This window comes from Betta splendens, chromosome 7 (assembly GCF_900634795.4).
Source record: "Betta splendens chromosome 7, fBetSpl5.4, whole genome shotgun sequence".
NCBI classification, from domain to species: Eukaryota; Metazoa; Chordata; class Actinopteri; order Anabantiformes; family Osphronemidae; genus Betta; species Betta splendens.
This window is the reverse complement of record NC_040887.2, coordinates 8,473,392-8,493,565: the sequence shown is the minus strand read 5'-3', so window position 1 is coordinate 8,493,565 and position 20,174 is coordinate 8,473,392. Positions and strand designations below refer to the sequence as shown.

The window sequence follows — 20,174 nt, the reverse complement described above, 5'->3', positions numbered from 1 at the left end:
GCGGAGTTTGACGACGCGCCGGCGCTGAGACGCCGAAGCTGCGGCTCAGAGGCGGAGCTGAATTACAGTCACAAACGCCCAGACGACCGTTGGATGTCGAGCGAGATGTGATTAGTAGGCGGGAGAAAACGAGGTCACCCCCCCCCCCCCCCCCACGCGCTCACCTGTCGCATCTGCTTTAAGGGACCCCCTGCCGTCCCCCAATTACCCAGCTCAAAACAAAGCATTTCAAACAGTGCCTCGTGATTGTGGAACTGGCGCAATCACGGCCGCGGAGGGGGTTCAGGTGAAATGGTGACGGGGGCGGAAGGTTTCCTCCGGCGCTGGGAGCCAGTCAGGGCCCCTGCTTTGCCTTGCAAACCACCCGCGGGCTTGATTAAACAGCCACTTTGTTTAGGAGTGACTGGCGGCTGGTTTTCAAATCTCCAGCGCCGAGCGCCGGCCAAACAAATACGCACGGGCCTGAAAAACCGGACGAGCCGGAAACGCGGCTTTATGTATGGAACAGGTTTTGGTGGCGGCGGTTCATGGATCATCATTATGCTTCTGAGAACAATGAATTCACAGGCGTGCGACTGATCCTGAATTTAGCAGCTGACACTCATGCTTTGGTTCTGGTTGCAGTTCAGCTCTGACCCCGAGGTCAACCACCACTAATTACATTCCAACCAGTGGGAAGCACTCAGTGATTAAACATGACTCATATCTCAGATCAGCAGCCGCTTTGCATTTTGAATAGAACAGAATCGTATGTGTGTGCGGAGGTTCTGCGCACATTTCATACATTGTTATTGTATTTCTGACGTTTTTTTCTTATTTTGAATAACTTCCTCTTTGGGATTACCGCTAATTGGATCAGTCTGATTCAGAAACGATGCTTATGTCTCGGCTGTAACACCACTGGCACCGGAAAGTTCTTGGTTGAGAGACAGCTGAAAGTGAGTGGGATGGAGAGAATGTCAGGTCAGCAGCCGCCTCGGAGGATGAGGCGTCAGGGGAGCGACCACGGGCCGGTTCACCGGGCTAATGGGAAGGGAATCCTTGTCAGCAGCGCCGGTCAGGGGGGATTTGTCAGAGGACAGGGGGACAGGAAGGATGCTATCAATTTAAAATCACCTTTATTATTCCACGCAGGCTAAAGCTCTGTGTGCTTTGGGATTTTTTTTCGCCGTGCGCTGCTACCTATTATTCTGTCGGCATACGAACTGACTGATTTGTAGGATGTGCACGGCACGTGGCTCTGACGTGAGAGTAAGCAGCTGTAATGAAGACACCACTCTGCGCTAATTTGATTTCAAGCGGGACATTTTATCGAAATCTCTCCACGCTCGTCCTATAATGTGTTTATGTCCATAGGTCCCATCGACGGGAGCCCACGCTTCTTCATTTCTAGCACAGACCCCCCACTGAGCTCCTCCGAAAACATTCGATTCATCAGCAGGCGATCGTGAGGGATTTAGCTGGAAAAGTGGGATTATTGGCCCAGTGTCACAAGGAACCTCAGCAGTGTCCTGCTAATCTGGACATGAAGTTCTGGACGGTTATATAAGACTTTGCACCGCGAGAACATTATGTGTGTTGTTTATCACAATACAACGCTTTTAATGGTGCACGGTGTAAGGACTGTGCTGTAATCCCCTTCTGATCTCCTGTGTCTGACACTTATGGACACACACACACACACACACACACACACACACACACACACACACACACACACACACACACACACACACACACACACACACACACACACTGCAGGTGTCTGTCTAAGAAATGAAAGGTGAGTTGATGCTGTCGTCGCATTAGAGTATGGTTTAGCAGGATTTAGCCACAGGTCTGCTGTGAGCTAGCGATGGTAGTTTAGTGGAAGACAAGCACATGTTCAGTCTGGGGAATGAGACTTAATGCAGTAATTAAAAACCTTTCCCTGCTTTATCTTCCTACACAATGAGCACAATGGGGTCTCCTGCTACACGGGGGCTGAGGCTGCCGATGGTGGGGTTAATGCAACGTGTGTGAGTGTGTGTTAGTGTGTGTATGTGTGTGTGGGAGAGATAGAGAGAGAGGGAGCAGGAGAGCAGACAAAAGAGGGTGGAAATGGAGGAAGTGACTAAAGAGCGTGAGAGTGTGTGAGACACTGATTGGGAGGAGAGTGAGTGAGTGAGTGAGTGAGTGAGAGAGAGAGAGAGAGAGAGAGAGAGAGGGAGGGAGGAGGATCAGTCAGTGGAGAGGATGCTCACTGGGACTGTGTGATAGGCTGAAGAAGCGGAGCAGGTGAACGCCTGACGGGAGGCGGCCTGAACCCGGACAGAGAGAAGAGTAAATGGAGTGAGACGCAGAAAGCACGAGTGACAGAGCAGAGAGAACGAAGGGGAGGGAGCGAGCGAGGCGCCCGACTCGAGGACGAGTGCAGACAGTGAGTCATCCTCCGAGCGCCGGTCAGAGCTCGGACTTCCCGGGGAGCTGCCGCCGTGAGTAAGTTTGTTCCCCGCAGGGCGTCCGGTGCAGACGACGCTCGTTCACGCCTATCGCCGACGCGTGCGGTGCGCGGCGTTATGTAATTTGTTGTGGCGCCGGGATGAAGCCGTGGCTTAGCGCTCGCAAGCTGATCTGGGCGAGAGCTAATGTGGTGGAGCCACGCGGGGCAGGTGTCTGGTGCTGAGACGGGGAGGCGTGGGTTTCCTGTGATAGATGGACGCGGACATTGGCTGTTGTTTTATCGGCGGAGTAGAGATAAACACACGCGGGCACGAATGTCCCTGAAGCATCGCATCTATTTTTGGAGCAGCTGTTTAAAAAGTGCCGCCTCCCGCAGAAATAAGCACGTGCGCGTGTTTGTTGCACATCCGTTTATTATGCAGCGAGTTCTAATTGAGAGCTCGGAGCAGCTGATGCCCCGCGGCGCGTGGCCTCCCGTGGGCCCTGCCTCGCCTCATTCATGCTTCCCGATCCTCCCGAGAAACGGCTTTTATCCACACGTGTTCCACTTTCGGCCTCGCGCTGCGGCGGCTTTCGTTCATTGAGGATCCGCTGGTTGTGTAATCGCAGGCAGACGCTGCGTTTAAATGATTCATGGGCTCTTTCCTCTTCACCTACATTCGGTCTCGCAGCCGAATGCGAGACCAGATTTCCATCTCCATCACTGAGCTCGTTGAGCAGCTGTTTAATTCAAGAGCTGAGTGCACATTTCACTTTGTGATATCGCTGCTTGATGATCATTATAAGTCCACTAATACTGATCCATCACTTTGTGCGTTTGACTGAACGGACTGTATTAGTCAAACGGTCCGGCGCTCAGTGTCAGTGGAGCATATTCATCAGGATTATTGATCCGTGACCCCGTGGGGATGAAGCCATCGTGTTTTAAAGGACGCAGGAGCATTGCTGCTTTGCATTAGTAAATATTAAACTCCTGCGTCAGACGGGGGAGAACTTCCATTTGAATAAATGTGAATGTTGTGTCTCTCCCCGCAGTGTTTCTGAAGGCTGCTGGAAATGAGGCTCTGTGATTGAATGTCGATTGGAAGTGAATTCATTTAGCTTTAGGAGAATGAAATCTTGTGTTCGCTCAGTTTCTTAGTGTTTGATTTCAGTCTATTAAAATGAATGACTATTACGCTGAGGAAGCATCTGGCACCAGGTTTGCTTTTTTAGAACTGATTTCTACAGAGAAAAGGAAATGTAACAACTTCAATTGATTCATCAATATCTTGTTTATGTTTGTTGTCTCTTGATTTCTGTGTCCGAAACGTTTCTTTCTTCTTGATTAAATTTGCAAATTGAGGTGAAACCTGAGAAATCCGGCGCGTCCGACGCCGCCTGGCGCTGCAGACCTGAGGCTTCACCTTTACGTCTCACACCCAGTGACCTTTCGCTGACTCGGCGCTCTCTCACATCTGTCCAATTGTAGGAAACAAGATGGGAGTGACCCCCGGATATCTGCCACACTAGAGCCCCAGCTGTTCCAGCCCACACTCCCCAGCACCACCTCCCCGTTCCACAGGGTAAGAGGGCGCTGAGGTCACGCTTTGACCCCTGGGATCTTTGTTTCATTGGTGGCACCGTTCATCTAGTTCACGCCTGCTTCTGTCCTGCTCCTTGTTCTGTGTGTAAGATGACGGTGTCGAACCCAGACTGTCCTGAACTAACTCCATTTTGGCTTTTTTTATTCGTCTGCCGTTGTGTAACTCGTGCAATTAGAGAAGCTCCATTAATAGAATGGTATTTTTAGCAGGACCTCGTCCGTTTCTCGGTTGAAGCCAAATAAATGTGACTCCGCCAGAGCGAAGAGAACGCGGCCCGTCTGATCGGCTGCCGCTTGTAAATGAAAAGACAGTGACGTTTAATGATTGTTCTGTGAGTAGCAATTATTATCTGTCCGCTTTTATTAATAAACAGACAGCTTTGGACTTAGAGTGAATCAACAACCTCTGCAGAAGGTCCGTGAGTGAAAATGTGCTGATTCCTGGTTCGTTTTCAACAGGTGCATCTCAGCTGCGACGCGTTTTCTGATTCCCTCTTCACCGCGAGCTCATCACGCCTCCCTCGTTTCGTTGAGCTCTTTTCATAATTGTTCTGGGAGAAAAGACTAGATTGCACCTATCGGCTCCATCCGGCCCCGCGCATCCGCCGGCGGCCTGTTGAAAAGCTCCGCGCTGATTGCGAGCGGATACGATGTGACGTCGACGCGTTTCGTGAGAACGCGTCGACGTCTCGCAGCGTGACTTGATCTGAGAGCAGAGCGAGAAAGAGAAAGGGGATTAGAGGCGGGTTCGGAGACTGGGTTGTTTAGCAGTGTCTCCTGATCCGCACACCATCTGTAGGCGCCTCAGACCTACTGCTCACGATTAGTCAGACACGGAGCAGGATTCCTCAAACTCTTATCTGCAGCTTTACTTCAGCTAAGTTCACAGTAAAGATTTATACGTAGTTGCTTTTCTATAAAGGACTCACATTAATTAATATCTGAGCCTATTTTATTCAATATACTATATTGATCGTGATGACATGGAGGTTGGTGAGGGACCAACGAGCCGCAGCCAAACGCAGGCTTAGTGCGGCGGGACTCGACGCAGCGCATCGCTTTAATCGGAGCGCCGTAAAAACCGGGTCAATCTGCAATTAACCCCGCGCAGCTCCACCATCACGGCCCAATTCAAACACGCGGCCCCGGCGCCGCTGTAATAGCCGTTAACGCGGGGTTGCTCCGATCAGGGCGCACGATCCGTGCGTAGAACAGTAAAGGGCGTAAGGATTTTTTAACGGGCTCCGTCGCGAGGCACCGCGTTGCAGCTGTTGACTCTGGAGGACTGAGGAGGCCTCGCGCATTTAATTTGCCTCCTGTCACGATGACGAGCCTATTAGTTCCGCGAACACCTGCACCCCCCCCCCCTCCACGCTGATTGTTTTTCTGCTATAATGACATGTCAGCGGAGGTGGCTGATATATCGCTCACTTTCAGTCAACCTGCTGAAAAGGAGGAGGAGCTGACCTCCACATCCGGCTCCTGCACCTGTGAGCCTATGTTAAAGACAGGGGTAGTGATAAAGACGTCTGGGAGAGAGAGAGAGAGAGAGAGAGAGAGAGAGAGGATGACAAACACCTCTATTTCCAGTCGACGGATCACTTCTGTAGATTTCGTGGAATAACTCGTCTTGCTCGCGCCTGCTGGTAATCCTGCGTGTTTGGAGTGCACACTGGCAGAGCCTGTGGATCTGGTCCTCAACTTTGTTTGATCTGACACCCACTCTCCCAGTCACGGTGGCAGCGAGCGGGGATGCGGCGTCGCCTCGGACGTCAGAGCGGGGACACAGTCGGCGCTCCGCCGCTTGACGAACGCACGGGAGTCAGAGAGAGAGAGAGAGAGAGAGATTAGAGTCAGACACATCAAAACGTCTTTAGAAGCCAGTTGGGGGAGAGTTCGGAATGGCTGAAAGCCCCGACGAGCGGCTCTGCGCTCCAGAGGTGACGAAGGTGCGCTGGAGGAGACCGAGTCGCGTGAGTAGCTTCGCCTGGAAAAAAACCTCCCAGAGAAGAAAAACGGCAGCAAACGCCTGGGCAGCTGCCAGTAAAAACAGTAAAAACTGCAGTAGGAGACGCGAATGTAACACCTGAGAGGTGACGCCGGCTGTTTATTAACCGTGGGGTATTTTGTGAAGAAACACACGTGGGTTTGGGACCTGGATGTTCTGTCTCACGGCAAGTGAGAGTCCCCTGAGTCCAAAGATAACACGCAGCCCAGCACCGGAGCGCCTCTCGTTCTAATGTCCGGTTAATGTTGTCAGAGCGGAGGCTGTTTACTTTCAGGGCTTGTAGCGAGCTGTTGTTTGCACATGGTGGAGGACTTTAGGACGTTTGGTGGAGAACAAAGCTACGACACGTTCGCTCTGCACACAAACACACGTCAGACCCGCCGCTCGAGTCCTCGCTCCGGCGCTCGCGCGACGCTCGGCGTAGTAGGAGCTGCGCATCAGCTGATGCGTGCGGGTTTTATGTGCGAGCAACACGGCGGCTGAAGAAGTGTGTGCTTTAAGACCCAGCCTGTCGTACTTGGGTCAGGTAAAACGTGGGATGAATTCAAAGACTGATTAAAAGAAATATTAGTCTGATCTGTTTCTGTGCGTTTTTAATGTTTGGTTTCATATTAGAGAATCATCATCAATTAGATGATTCCGCAGTTGTTACTGTTATTACTTGTGAGCATTTTGCGGTAAAAAACCGAAGCTAAACGTGAGTTGTGTGTGAAATAGCTCCGGGCTGAGTTGAAGAGTAATCAGACTTGACCTCACTTGACGTCTCATCTCACTCTCCTCCCCCAGACGCCAGATTTATTTGAAATGATTGAAAGGATGCAGGTAAGACGCCTCCCGACTCTGCTCTTGACGCTGCACTAACCTCTGCGCGCTCCTCTGCCTGACTCCGGCCTCCTCCTCCTCCTGCGGTCCTCGGTGCTAATCCCCCTGTGTCGTCACGGCGTTTTGCCGTTAACACGGCAGCGTAAGCTTATTATCTCGACGCAATAAACCGTCTCCTGGTTCCTAAAAGCTTTGGGAGGATGTTTGTTTTGAACATATGATCCCGGTCTTTGCCAAGTTGATCAAAACACTGAATGCAATCAGCGCATCTGTGATGGAGAACAGTAACATTACATGATTCTTACTGTTATTAGGTATGTTTTACAGTGGTCTGAGTACGCCATTATGGGATGCATCCCATCCCTCTGATGCTGCAGCGTGCTCAGATATCACATGCGACTTCCTGTATTCCTGGCAAACAGCCAGCCCTGACCTAGTGTCGCTGCACCTGCTGTAGTTTGCACATAAATATATACACACCTCTTTTTTGTAGCTCAGCGTTTTTTGACCCCGCAGCCTCCAACCGGACCTTTTTAGTGTCTCTTCCTCTGCACTCTCTATGTGTGTGTGTGTGCATCCGTCTATGTGTCACTCCAGCCTTCCCTCTGTGACTCCGCTTTGCTCACTGCCGCACCGCATCGCTTGGAAAAAACTGTGTGTGTGTGTGTGTGTGTGTGTGTGTGTGTGTGTGTGTGTGTGTGTGTGTGTGTGTTTCTGTGTGTGTGTGTGTGTGCGTGTGTGTGTGTGTGTGCATGTGTGTGTCGGTGCGTGTTTGTGTGTGTGTGTGTGTCCGTGTGTGTGTGTGCGCGCGTGTGTGTATGTGCGTGTGTGTGTGTGTGTGTGTGTGTGTGCGTGTGTGTGTGCGTGTGTGTCCGTGTGTGCGTGCGTGTGCGTGCGTGTGCGTGTGTGTGTGTGTGCGTGTGTGTCCGTGTGTGTGTGTGTGCGTGTGTGTGTGTGTGTGTGTATGTGTGTGTGTGCGTGTGCGTGTGTGCCTTGCCGCTGGCTATCGCGGCGCCCTCCGGTTCCTTCTCCCCGGGTTTCTTATCTCACCCTCTGCACTTGCAGGGCAGCAGGATGGATGAGCAGAGATGCAGCTTTCCTCCCCCACTCAAGGTAGAACTGCGTCTGCTCCACTCTGTCTCACTCTGCTCCAGTGTCTGTCATCTACAGAAACGCTCTCATCACGAAAATACTCATAACTTTAAAATCATATAATCTGATCTCAGACTGTGTAATATAGGATGAATATAGACCAGATTGTTAAATAATGGCAATTCTTGAAGGTACATTGACAGTTGGTAACTTATTTATTTGCTAAACTGACTTTTATTACATAACAATTATGCAATTACTCTGAAATCGCATCCTTTGGGATTAGAGAGCTGTGCTCCGTGGTTATTTTTGTTCTCTGATGAGGAAACAAAGCTCTTATTCGCTTTCAGACTGAGGAGGACTACATTCCGTACCCGAGCGTCCACGAGGTAAAGCAGGATGAGAGCCGTTCGTCTCCTTCCGCTCCCAGTCCTTCGTGCCTCAGCCTCAGCCTCTCGTTGCCTTGCGTTGGCAGGTGCTGGGCAGGAAAAGCCCCTTCCCCCTCATCCTCCTGCCTCAGTTCGGGGGCTACTGGATCGAGGGCACCAACCATGAGCTGGGCGACGTGGAGCAGCTGCAGCCGCTGTCTCCCGGCACCCGCACCAAGCTGGAATGCAACACCACAGCCACACTGTACCGGAAGCACTTCCTGGGGAAGGTCAGTGGGTGACAAGGGCTCTGCTGGTTGTGTTATAACATAGTAATTATGCTTATTAGCAGTTATACAGCCTGTTTTAAGGCATTCACACGAGTGTCTTTATTATATTGCCTCCTTCCTTGTGGGATCGATGTCATTACGCTCAAAGGCGATCTCACAATCACGTTCCCTCATTGTAACGAAGCGAGCGAGCAGTGGGCAGACCCCGCAGACGCCGCAGCTAATGAGGCAGCATCAGGCCGCGCCACCTGTTCCCATGCGCGCACGCGACGTGAACGAATCAGATCTGCCTGCAGCAGAAGCACAGCAGCGAATGGAACGGAAGCGCGTTTGTTTATCATCGATGTCCCTGCGTCGTATCCTCAGGAACACTTTAACTACTACTCGGTGGACGGTGCCCTCGGACATCTGGTGTTCTCTATAAAGTACGATGTGATTGGGGACCAGGAGCATCTTCGTCTAATGCTCAGGTAACGATAACACATGCAAAGTGTCAAGTCTACTATAAAAAAAGACCAGTTATGGTTTTGTTCCTGAAATGCCCAGTATTGACCGGACAAACACAGCCTTATCATGAAAGTCGTAAAGCCGGAGAAAGTGTCAACAAGTGCCAGATGGAAGACTTAGGCCAGTGGGTGGGTGGAGATGGAGGGAGATGCTAGAGAGGAGGGTGGGAAACCTGAGGACGGACAGTACCGCGTCCTCTCCTTCCGTCTCGTCGCCTCAGATCAACGTGACGTCTCATTATTACACCGCGTTCACATGAGCTGTTTTATGTCGTCACCAGGAGCAAACTGAAAACCCACCATGATGTGATCCCCATTTCCTGTCTGACTGAGTTCCCCAACGTGGTGCAGATGTCCAAGGTGGGCGGAGCTCTCCTACATATGACATTTCAGGCTATCGTTCGTCTACTGGGAGCACATCTAACATTATTATCCTTTTGTTTACTTGAAGCTCGTCTGCGAAGAAGTCAACGTGGATCGTTTTTTCCCCGTCCTTTATCCAAAGGTGAGATCTGCTCTGGCTTCTATGGACAATTTGCGGCCTGGATTAATGTATGAAGGTCACATTTTTAAATTAAAAAGGAAAACATTGTTTTTTACAGGCTTCAAGGCTTATTGTCACCTTTGACGAACACGTAATAAGCAACAACTTTAAGTTCGGGGTCGTCTATCAGAGCTTTGGACAGGTGAGCTGTAAGGAGTGGCTGCAGATGCATCATATTAATGCCTCAGAGGTGCAGAGATTGTGTGCAATACACTGCAATTTTTAAGTTAGTGCAAGTTACTCAACGACTTTCCTTGAGTCCTAACGACGGAGAAGGCAGCTATCGTAGAGAAAACCAAACACAAACGCTCAACAAGCAGCCGAAGCGTCTCCTGCTCCGTTCCCTTTCATCCCTCCTCACTTTCCTGACAATAGATAATCAGCTCTAAATTACAGCGCATCATTACAGCGTGGGCCTATCTCCAAAGCATCTGTCACATCCACCGCTGGAGCTGAGTGAAGCCGTCTCCGTCGGCTCAAATGCAGAGCGGCGCTCGAATAAGAGCCTCCAACGCGCAGCGGATTCGTGTCACCGTCCTGCTTTCGCTTCTGGATTTGAATTATCTGCTGCAGCGCACGCCTTATGTAAAATCCTACTTATACCTTCGCTAGCGCGCGGCTCTGAGCACCTGGGGATGCTCTTCATTGTGCTTCTCTGTGTTTGCGGCAGCATTTTTTGGGGGGGGGTTCTCCATTGTAATGTGAAAGCCACTCGCAGGGTTTTGTACTTGCGGCTGCAGAAGTCATTTTCAATCCTCCTCAAAGCCTTGATGTTTATGATTTGTGACTGAACACAGACTTCAGAGGAGGAGCTGTTTGGCAACAGTGAAGAGAGCCCTGCCTTTGTAGAGTTCCTGGAGTTCCTCGGCGAGAAGATTGAGTTGCACAACTTTAAAGGGTAAGCGGTAAAGCTTGTCAGCTCTAAATGTCCACTAACAGGTGATATAGAGTCAGAGCTCGTGTGTGTGTGTGCGCGCAGTTTCCGTGGAGGGTTAGACGTGACCCACGGGCAAACCGGCACAGAATCCGTCTACTGCAACTACCGCAACAAGGAGGTCATGTTCCATGTGTCCACCAAGCTGCCTTACACAGAAGGGGACACGCAGCAGGTACACAGCCCTCAGCATCCACGGCGAGCAGTCACACGGCCAGACAGCAGCAAATATCTGCAAATGATCTGTAAATGACCACAAGCACACGAGGCATCATCTTTGTAAGACTGAGATAAGAGAACTGCCAAGTTTCAGGGGGGAAACGGCGCCCCCTGGTGGTGCGAGGAGATTCACACGTTCTCCAGGGGCGCAGCAAGCAAATCATACTTTTCACGTGATTTATAGTCTGTCGTGATGCTGGAAAATCAGTCTCCATCGCATGTTGTCGTCGTTGGTGGTGAAGGAGCAATGATTTCCATTATGTCTGTGGCGTTTGCAGTTGCAGAGGAAGAGGCACATAGGGAATGACATCGTGGCCATCGTGTTCCAGGAGGAAAACACTCCCTTCGTGCCAGACATGATCGCCTCCAACTTCCTCCACGCCTACGTCGTGGTCCAGGTGATGGACCCCTGCTCTGACAACGTCCTTTACAAGGTGGCCTCCGTCTCTCCTTTACTTTGCCTCCTGTGGTAAACGCCTATTGAACTTCACGCCGCTGTTCATTCCCAGGTGTCAGTGACGGCCCGGGATGATGTACCGTTCTTCGGCCCGGCCCTCCCAAACCCTGCTGTCTTTAAAAAAGTAAGAGGAGGAACACGCTGCATCGTCCGACCAGTGAGATGTCTCATTGTGGGTCATGTTTTAATTTGCCACTTTTGTTCGTCTTTCTCTTCACAGGGTCCGGATTTCCACGACTTCCTCTTCACCAAGCTCATCAACGCAGAGTACGCTTGTTATAAAGCTGAGAAATTTGCCAAATTAGAGGTGAGTCGTTTCTTCCTGGGCGTCCGAGTGCACAATTACACAGACGCTGTTTCCCGTCTGACTCATGGTACGCGTGTGCGCAAGGAGCGGACGCGGTCGGCCTTGTTGGAGACGCTGTACGAGGAGCTCCACGCGAACAGCCAGGCCATGATGGGCATCGGGGGCGAGGAGGACAAGCTGGAGAACGGGAGCGCGGGCGGAGGGGGCTTCTTCGAGTCCTTCAAGGTAACTTCAGAGGCTGCTCCCTGAGGGGATTTCACTTTGGGACTCGGGGACAGGAGGAAACAGCGCTGTTTGGAGGAGCTGGTGGGCAGATGCTCCACTGGACAGAGCCGTTTCCCTCTGTGTCGAGTCTTATGCTGAGCTGAGTGACTGTTTGTTTCTATCATTATTATAAAAGCAGCATTGAGCATGAATGTTGATAGCAGCTGTCAGATCTTCCTTCCAGGACCGCTCTGTTCTCCTGCTTCCAGCTTCTTCCTCGCGCTTCCTGTCAGTGTCCTGTGCTGCTCTGTCCTCTGCATGCCCCTGTGCTGCGTCCTCGAACTAATCACTTATTCATGTTTTCCACGAAAGGGGCCTGAATAGTTGCGCTCCACCCTCAGACGCTCTCTCGTCTCCACTCTTTTCCTCGTCTGCAAAGAGGCGCGCTGGGCTTTAAACGCGTCCTGGCTCTAAACTGGACTCGCTCCTCCCTCGCCTCCCTCTCTAAGCACGGTGACTCATCTGATTACCCCTCTGGGCAGTAAAGCTTAGAGCTCTGTGTTGCTTCCCTGTCTGGCAGCGTCAGCGTCAGGCCAGCGCGCGGCGCTCCGCAGAGGTCAAAGGTCAGGGACGGGCCTCCTCCGGGCCCGTAGCGCTGCACAGCGATGCTGAGGGTTCACAGGGGTCGGCACCGTCTGAATGTAATGTCCTCCTCCTCGTTTCTCCCTGTAGCGAGTCATCCGCAGCAGGAGCCAGTCTATGGACGCCATGGGTCATGCTTTCAAGAAGCCGCACACGGTCTCCACTAGCCTGAGTGGCAGCTTTAACCACAACCCTGCAGAGAGCCCCAAATTCCCAGGGATAGTAAGTACAGACTGGAGTGAGGCGGGCCTCGCTCGCCCCGCAGCTCTCCTAGAGGTCGTGCCCCCTCTTCCCTCACTTGCCTGCTGCACTAATGTCCCAGAGAGGCGGCTGAGTGCAGCATCGAGGCCCCGTCTCAGACTTTCCTCTCACATTGTGTGTCACTGTAAGATGGAGCTACCTTAATATGAACCCTGATGGAAAACACGGCTGGAGTCGTCCCCTGGGTTAAAGCTGCTTCACTTACTTTGTTATTTCAAACACACATGCATCGTGCATCTGCAGGTTTGCTCACGTGTGTGTGTGTGTGTGTGTGTGTGTGTGTGTGTGTGTGTGTGTGTGTGTGTGTGTGTGTGTGTGTGTGTGTGTGTGTGTGTGTGTGTGTGTGTCAAACAAATTTTTAATAGAGATTATTTTTTGTGGTGATACATTCGTGTGCTGTTTTTTGTGTTAGGCATTAAACACTTCAGGACATTCACAATCATTGACAACTATAACTAACCCTTATTTTTTATATTTGCATTAATGAATAACTAAAGCTTTCTTAACCTCAACCCAGCATTAATATGAAACCTGCCGTGTTTATCTCTCTCACAGGCACATGGCTCATCGTTTCTCTCTCCCATTCAGCCGCCTGTGTTTCATCCATGGAGCCAAAATGTTTCTTCTTGTGTTCTCCAGCTGATGCGTGCTTTGGATTTTGCTTGAACAACATGACTTACTGAACGTGTCTCATGTATATATTTGTATATATATATCTATATCTCATGATTTCTCTTCCCCCCTCCTGTCATGGCTCTCTCTACCTCTCTCTCCGTCTCTCTGTCTGTCTTTCCGTCTCTCTCCCTGCTTCATGCGTGGCTCAGTCATTGCTTGTTCCAGGCAAAAGCCCCAGTAAATATGGACGTCGAGGCAGTGCCATAGGAATAGGAACAGTAGAAGAGGTTCATGTCTAATTCTCACTCTCTACCTTCTCTCTCTCATCTCCCCTGTGCTTTTTTTTGCCTGCATGGCCGTAACAGCGTCACAGCCCACAACCTTGTCTTTACGTCTGAACACCCCACTGTGTATTCAGCATGCGATGCACTGGGTGTTACAGAGTGTGGAGATTCGGCCCCTCAGCCTTCAGGGGCGTCTCCCAAGGCCGGAGGCCGAATCCCCACGCAGATATGCAATAAAACAATAAAAGACAATCTAATTAATAGGAAAAATCTGTTTTGTACCGGTCCAGTGTTAACACAGTGTGTTTACACTCTGTGATCCTTTCTATGACTTTTAACTTCAGCATGCCTCATTCACTATTTGATTAAACTTCATGAATTTTAATTACCCAATATTGTGCTTCACAGACTAATTTGAAAAACCTCCTTGCTCTTTGAAGCCACATTGAATAAAAGACTTTCTAAGTTCTTATTCTGAAGGCTTTAAATGGAGATTGAATGAACAAAGCAGTGGCTGAAAAAGAAGCTTTAGCGGTCGACCCTGGAGCCTTTAAGTCCATCTTTCATCTCTTCCTGCCGGCACTCAGCTCTGGCAGGAAGAGACGCGACGGGTCTTGACATTAAGTCACCAAGTGCAAATTCTACTCTCATACTTAAAATGCAAATGGATCAGTGATTCTCCTCAGTCTGATATTTCCCTCTGACATTTATTTTTTAGACCGATCAACATAATACAAAATAATAATGGTTAGGTCACAATTTGAAATACTACTATTTCTAAGTTCAAGGTTTTGGTACTTTACTAGAGACACTAACAGTCTTTCCTCTCTTTGCCAGTCCTTGATCATCCCAGGGAAAAGTCCAACCAGGAAAAAGTCCGGTCCCTTCAGCTCCAGACGAAGCAGTGCCATTGGGATTGAAAACATTCAAGAAGTCCAGGAGAAGAGGTGAGCGCCTGGAGCCAAAACCACTTGCATTTTCTCTCTATGACATTTGCTATAATTAAACCCCAATTAAACACTATAAATTGGCTGCACTATTTGGTTTCCGAACTGATTCGTCTGCATTAATATCTGTGATGACGCAGCAGAGAGAACTCCCCAAATACACAGAAGACCCCTGACAGCGGTCACGTCTCTCAAGACCCCAAATCTGACAACTCATCCAACCAGAGCTCTCCCGAGGCGCTCACAACCACTAAGAACAGGTGTGTGCGACGCCATGAATGCTCCGCACGCAACACACAGCCAGACTGCGCTGCGCTGGGGAGGGACTAATCCAGGCTGTAGCTCTTATTTCGGTTGCAGGGCGCCGTCCATCCCCGAGGGCCACGACCTCTCCCGCTCCTCCTCCAACGCCAGCAGCTTCGCCAGCGTGGTGGAGGAGAACGAGACCGAGGCCACGGAGGACTACGACACGGGCCTGGTGAGTGGGTCGCTCGCGTCCCTCCGCGGACGGGGAAATGCTTCCGGTCTTAAAGGCGAGTATGTTGTGCGGCCTCTTCGCTGCAGGAGAGCCTGTCGTCTGCTGGGACGCCGCACAAGCGCGACTCCTTCACCTACAGCCCCTGGATGGAGGACAGCATCAGCAGCACCAGTAACACCAGTCGGGGTAGTTCCCCAGGTGAGGGACGGGGAGTGCGGGGGCTTGTCAGCAGCCTTGTGCAGAGCCTGTGCGATACTAAGTTAACATGTCCTTCAGGGCCTGGAAAACCGGAACGAGGAAGGGGAACAGATGTTCGTATCAAGCTGGAAAAGCCACACAATCATCAGTCCTCATCAGTGAGTCGCGGAAGTCAGCGTGTATCTTATTGAGTCACCAGCTGTTGTGCATCAATCTGCTTTTATTGCTTTACTCGACTGGTCTGGATTACTCAGTACTGCGCTGTTGCTGATATTCACTGCTTGTGCATCTCTGTGTGCAGAACTGTTAGCTTCACCCACCTGGTTGTGTGTTGGATCTTCATCAACAGGTTAGACTCCTCCCAATAGGTTTTTATGGACCAGAAGTACTGTAAATACATTAGTACTAAAGCAAATGAAGCTAACACAGAAAATTATTTACTATGTACTTACTATATTACTATACTTTTTAATCATAACAATTAGCAAATCGTCTTGGTTTTTGACTTTGTGTTTTCCCCCAAAGCATTCCCACAAGTTAAGTCCTTCTGGGAGATGAGACAAGCGCAGTGTTTCCCGTGACCAGGGTTGAGACGGAGGAAGATGAGGAAGACGATGAAGAGCAGGTGGGGCCTGGCCGGTCCGCTGCTCACTGAAGGCCGGGGCGCAGACTTGCAGAAACCTGTGGGTCATGAGAGGATGCGCTTTTTGTACAGTGTTTCCTTCCACTCTTCTTTTGCCTTTTCACACATGTGTTGCCTACCGTAGCGGTTTGATTCTTACCTTTCTTTTAGCAGCGTACACTTCACCCACAAATGCTTTATTTTGTCGAGAGGGTCTCACGTTAGAAATGTGCCGGCTGCACGCGGTGAAGATAGTGCCATTAGGTCCTTCGTGTGGACAGTTTGAAAGGAACAGCAGCAAATCCACAAAGGCTCAGTAAATGTCACACATTAACGTAAACACACAAATATTCTGCATCATACTGTAGGTGAATATTTTCTAACAAAATATCCCCAAGCTCATGGAGATAACAGGTTGAGCAAAGATAGTTATGCACAGTATATATGTATATATGCATACACATGCTATATCTTTGACCATCAGATTTAATTTTTACCTTCTTCCACCACCTTTTCAACCTTCATGTTCTGGAGCCAACAATGGGCCGACAGTATTAGATAATAATTTAAAGTCTTATATTCAACATCCTTTTTTAAGCGCATTAATTTTTTTGAAATGGCAGCGTAATGTAGACACTACTGTCTGATGATGAATGCATATGTCGATCAATGGCTGATTTAACTGCTGGTCTGACAGCCAACGTCTGCATCCTGTTCTGAGTTGCTTTTTGTCTCGCTAATATGTTTTTATTTATTTAGTTGAATCCTGTTGATGTGGCATTTTAAGGGGACATTTGTTAGGCTGCATTTCTACAGAGACTACATTCAGCAAACTGACATATGCTTGTACTATACGTGTTGTTTTCTGGTAAATTATGATGTTATCATCTGTAAATCTTTATCTGTTTCATCATTCAGCTCTCTTTCAGTCCAGTAACTTTGCAATGCAACTATAATAAAACAGTGAATATTTATATTGCCAGGAGAAATATAACTACAAATACAACTACTGATTTTGTAAATAAATATTTAGCTGGAGTAAATAGTGTATAATATATAAGCCAATGATTTAAAATAACAAACACTTCACAATGACTGCCAAGTTGACAATTTATTTTCACGTTTTTTTCTTGGACCATTGCATTTAAATGTTATTAAGAGAGATTGGGAGTTTTGTAAAATAAAATAATTTTAAAATCTCTCACAGTGAATCCTGCTGATCATTTCAGTTGCCTTATCATCACAACTTGATGGTGTATATGTAAATAATGAAGCATATAGTTATTAGGCAGCGGGATTTACAATGCAATGAATGTTTCTGTTGTTGTTGTTGTTTCTATTGTAAATAAATTCAATGAACGCTTTAGAGTCTATTGTACAAATCTTTTGCTCCTTTTTTGCTCACACGGCTGAGAGATCTCTGCTGTGAAATACCCACAAACTGCAACTGTTCTATTTCCAGTCTTCTTAATGAAAGCTGAAACCGAAAACCCCCATGAATAAATGATTTGTTGCTTCGAAACAAAAAAAAACTGGTGTAATCTAAAAAAAACTGTGAAACATGGAGGAAAGAAATGCACACTGCAAACGGAAACGAATCAAGGGAAAATACAACAGACTCTGAAAATGTATTCATACACATCAATGGTAATATGATTGTGGAAAATATAATAATTCTCGTTACTGTTAGATGTTATTAATACACGTCAATATTTTAACATTTTAAAAAAGAGATCAAAATGAACCAAGCCAATAAAACAAATACAAGGAAAATGGTTATATGGTCAACAGTTAATGTACGCTACTAAGTTGTTAGCGCCATCCAGTGGACAGACTGAAGACTTGATCAACTATACTATATCTTATTGCAGGTTCACGGTTAATAAAGATAAATGAATCAAATATATGTGTAACCTAAATTGTTTGTTTTCAGAACTATGATGGTTGAAGAAAAGGATAAGTATTAACAAAGCAAACTGCAACAACATTGTTATTAATTACTATTCACCATTCAGACCATCCGGAACCTTTGTCTGTTTTAAGAAACAGGAAGTGCACAAACCTTGTGTGTCACACGTACCGGAAGAAAGCTTCTGAAGTCACATTGAAGACTGAAACGTCGGTCAAAGTATCCATATGTAAGTTGTTTTTAAATTACGTAAACCCTTTGTATTTGTGTTGTAACACAATAATTAGCAGAAGCTATATTACCCTTAATTTTAAGTCATACTACCGCAATTTAAAAAGAGTTATATGGCTCGAAGTCGGAGCTAGCTAACTTAGCAACAGCTAGAAGCGTTAACGTTAAGAGGCTAAAGCAATACATGCTGACAGGAGTAAAGTCTGTTTACGATAATTTTGTTCTGTTTTTGTACATTCAGCTACAGGACCAGTAACCAGTCAAACCCAATCCTAATGATCTTAAGTGGATGATCGCTGAGGATGTTCACTTCAAGGGTTGTCCCTCATATTACGCTTTTACGAAGAGCATCTTGTAAGTGTGAAATTGTCGATACTATGTGTGTACACTCATGAGCCATTTAATTAGGTACATATGTTCTTTACTTTATTAGCAATTGCACTGATCCTGATCCTTCATGACCAGTGTTCCCATCTTCTGATGCACACTTCTTGCATGATAACATGCTGTGTCACAAAGCTGAAAAAACTCTTATTTAGTTCTCATGACAAGCTCTCATCACCAGATCTCAGTCCAGTAGACCCTTCTGGGATTTGGTGAAACAAGAGTTCTATGATGCTCTCATGTCTCGATGAACCAAAGTCTCTGAAATGTTGGCTCCTTGTTAATTTTGTGTCATGAAGAAAAAAAGAAGTTTTGAATTAAATTAAAATGTTATTAAACCTAGTTTCAGCAAGTTGTACTTCAAAATGTTGGCAATGTATGTATTAATGTTTTATTTTCTGTGTAGATATTCAGTGTCATATGTCGTTACTAGGTGCACTTCAGTCCCATGGAGAACTTCTACACGTGTGTGTACAACCATTTCGTCCTGTTTGCTGCTCTTTGCCAAATCCGAAACTGAGAAACTACTCAACAGCAGCAGACAATACATCTCCTCCACGATGGGTCCAGCTTGAGGCTGAATTGGAAGAGGCGCTTGTGCCACGCAAACTGTCAGTAAGTCCTCTGGAGAGCTGGCTTTCCCTACGTTACTCCCTCCCTCCCCTGCTGGAGACAGCTCAGCCGCGGGAGGATGTAGAGCTGTTGGAAGAGAAGGTGCTACCACCAGTCTCTGTCCCCATTTTGGAGGATGACAGGGGTTCAGCAACACCTTTACAGTGTAAGAATGATGTAAAGGTCAGACGAAGAAAGATGAACCGACATAAATACAAGAAGTTTCTAAAACGGACTAAATTCTTGAGAAGGAGAGTGATGGGAAGTCGGGGGAAGCGGAAGCAGGTGAGAGGTTCCTGTTTTTGAAGCTCTTGATTTTCTCGATCATGTGAACTTGTAGTTTATAATATAATCTTATTGACTTGACTGACAGTGGATATTTGTCATGCACAGAGACGATTTGAAGAAGATTTGAAGAGAATCTGGAAACGAGCTGGACTGAAGAAGGCCCCAGAGGGATGGAATACACCTAAGATTTTCATTAACCAATTTGGAAACAAAAAGGACTGAGAAGCAGAGTAATTGGCGTTGACGTCACATCCCTTACACTTGATGGCTCCACATAATTACATGTACATAATCTAATAAACACCTTTCTCTGTCTAGTCAAACGTGGTGTGTTATAATTATCTTTTGGTCATATATTTGATAGAATTATAGGGCACAGGGCAGATTAGACTTTGTTATTTGAACTGTGGATGGCAGTGTTGTGCAAATTCTAATGAAACGTTTAGCTCACAGTCACCACACTCGTGATATTCAGAAGTGAGGAATAAATAAGTCCAATGTCTGATCATTCAAATGTGAATAATTTAAAATAGGTAAGATGAACATTTATTTGTCCCACAGTGGAGACATTACTGTGTTTTAAAAAGTTAACAAATATATTCAGTTATACAAGCAGTTGCATGTTTCTAGTGCTGCTCAGTGGGAGCTGTTCTGGTTGTAAAGTGTGACAGCAGCAGAAGAAAAGACATATCGCTCCTCCTGAACATCCTTTATTACTGTACATTCCTCACCTGGTTAAAATCTGCTCCACTTCACCGGCTGCTTTTGTTCCGCTGTAGGTAACAGATGTTGAACACTCAGTTCTACATAGATATATGTTTATATGTGTATATATATACTGTAGAAAGATTTGTCTGTTTATTTTACTTGAAAATTCAACATACAAATACTCTTTTGTGTCCGTACCTTTACTCGGGTTTAGTTA

General features: G+C 47.7%; 2 protein-coding genes across 18 annotated transcripts in view; both read left to right on the top strand.

Moving 5' to 3' along the window:
* The window catches only part of rap1gapa (RAP1 GTPase activating protein a), a 30,739-nt gene extending 13,550 nt beyond the window's left edge, over positions 1 to 17,189 (top strand). For 2 of the 17 annotated variants that reach the window (XM_029155670.3, XM_029155661.3), the window contains exons 3-26: positions 3,914 to 4,007; positions 6,822 to 6,857; positions 7,923 to 7,970; positions 8,300 to 8,338; positions 8,425 to 8,607; positions 8,974 to 9,077; positions 9,395 to 9,473; positions 9,565 to 9,618; positions 9,716 to 9,799; positions 10,455 to 10,555; positions 10,637 to 10,766; positions 11,089 to 11,244; positions 11,320 to 11,391; positions 11,488 to 11,574; positions 11,659 to 11,799; positions 12,511 to 12,642; positions 13,506 to 13,583; positions 14,418 to 14,527; positions 14,668 to 14,787; positions 14,870 to 15,005; positions 15,092 to 15,203; positions 15,282 to 15,361; positions 15,505 to 15,552; positions 15,729 to 17,189. In XM_029155670.3, coding sequence (XP_029011503.1) covers positions 6,840 to 6,857; positions 7,923 to 7,970; positions 8,300 to 8,338; positions 8,425 to 8,607; positions 8,974 to 9,077; positions 9,395 to 9,473; positions 9,565 to 9,618; positions 9,716 to 9,799; positions 10,455 to 10,555; positions 10,637 to 10,766; positions 11,089 to 11,244; positions 11,320 to 11,391; positions 11,488 to 11,574; positions 11,659 to 11,799; positions 12,511 to 12,642; positions 13,506 to 13,583; positions 14,418 to 14,527; positions 14,668 to 14,787; positions 14,870 to 15,005; positions 15,092 to 15,203; positions 15,282 to 15,361; positions 15,505 to 15,513 — 2,073 coding nt within the window. In that variant the 5' untranslated portion in view covers positions 3,914 to 4,007; positions 6,822 to 6,839 and the 3' untranslated portion in view covers positions 15,514 to 15,552; positions 15,729 to 17,189. Of the gene's footprint in view, positions 1 to 2,178; positions 2,479 to 3,913; positions 4,008 to 5,569; positions 6,001 to 6,821; positions 6,858 to 7,922; positions 7,971 to 8,299; positions 8,339 to 8,424; positions 8,608 to 8,973; positions 9,078 to 9,394; positions 9,474 to 9,564; positions 9,619 to 9,715; positions 9,800 to 10,454; positions 10,556 to 10,636; positions 10,767 to 11,088; positions 11,245 to 11,319; positions 11,392 to 11,487; positions 11,575 to 11,658; positions 11,800 to 12,510; positions 12,643 to 13,505; positions 13,584 to 14,417; positions 14,528 to 14,667; positions 14,788 to 14,869; positions 15,006 to 15,091; positions 15,204 to 15,281; positions 15,362 to 15,504; positions 15,553 to 15,728 lie in introns of those variants that run through there. The other 15 variants (XM_029155674.3, XM_029155673.2, XM_029155663.2 and 12 more) reach the window with 15 other exon arrangements.
* A 627-nt stretch (positions 17,190 to 17,816) lies between these two features.
* On the top strand, positions 17,817 to 19,572 carry aurkaip1 (aurora kinase A interacting protein 1). Its single transcript, XM_029155676.3, has 4 exons — positions 17,817 to 17,963; positions 18,207 to 18,319; positions 18,783 to 19,246; positions 19,355 to 19,572. Exons 2-4 carry the CDS (start codon positions 18,268 to 18,270, stop codon positions 19,469 to 19,471), a joined length of 633 nt encoding a protein of 210 aa, XP_029011509.1. The 5' UTR covers positions 17,817 to 17,963; positions 18,207 to 18,267; the 3' UTR covers positions 19,472 to 19,572.
* The last annotated feature ends 602 nt before the right edge of the window (positions 19,573 to 20,174 follow it).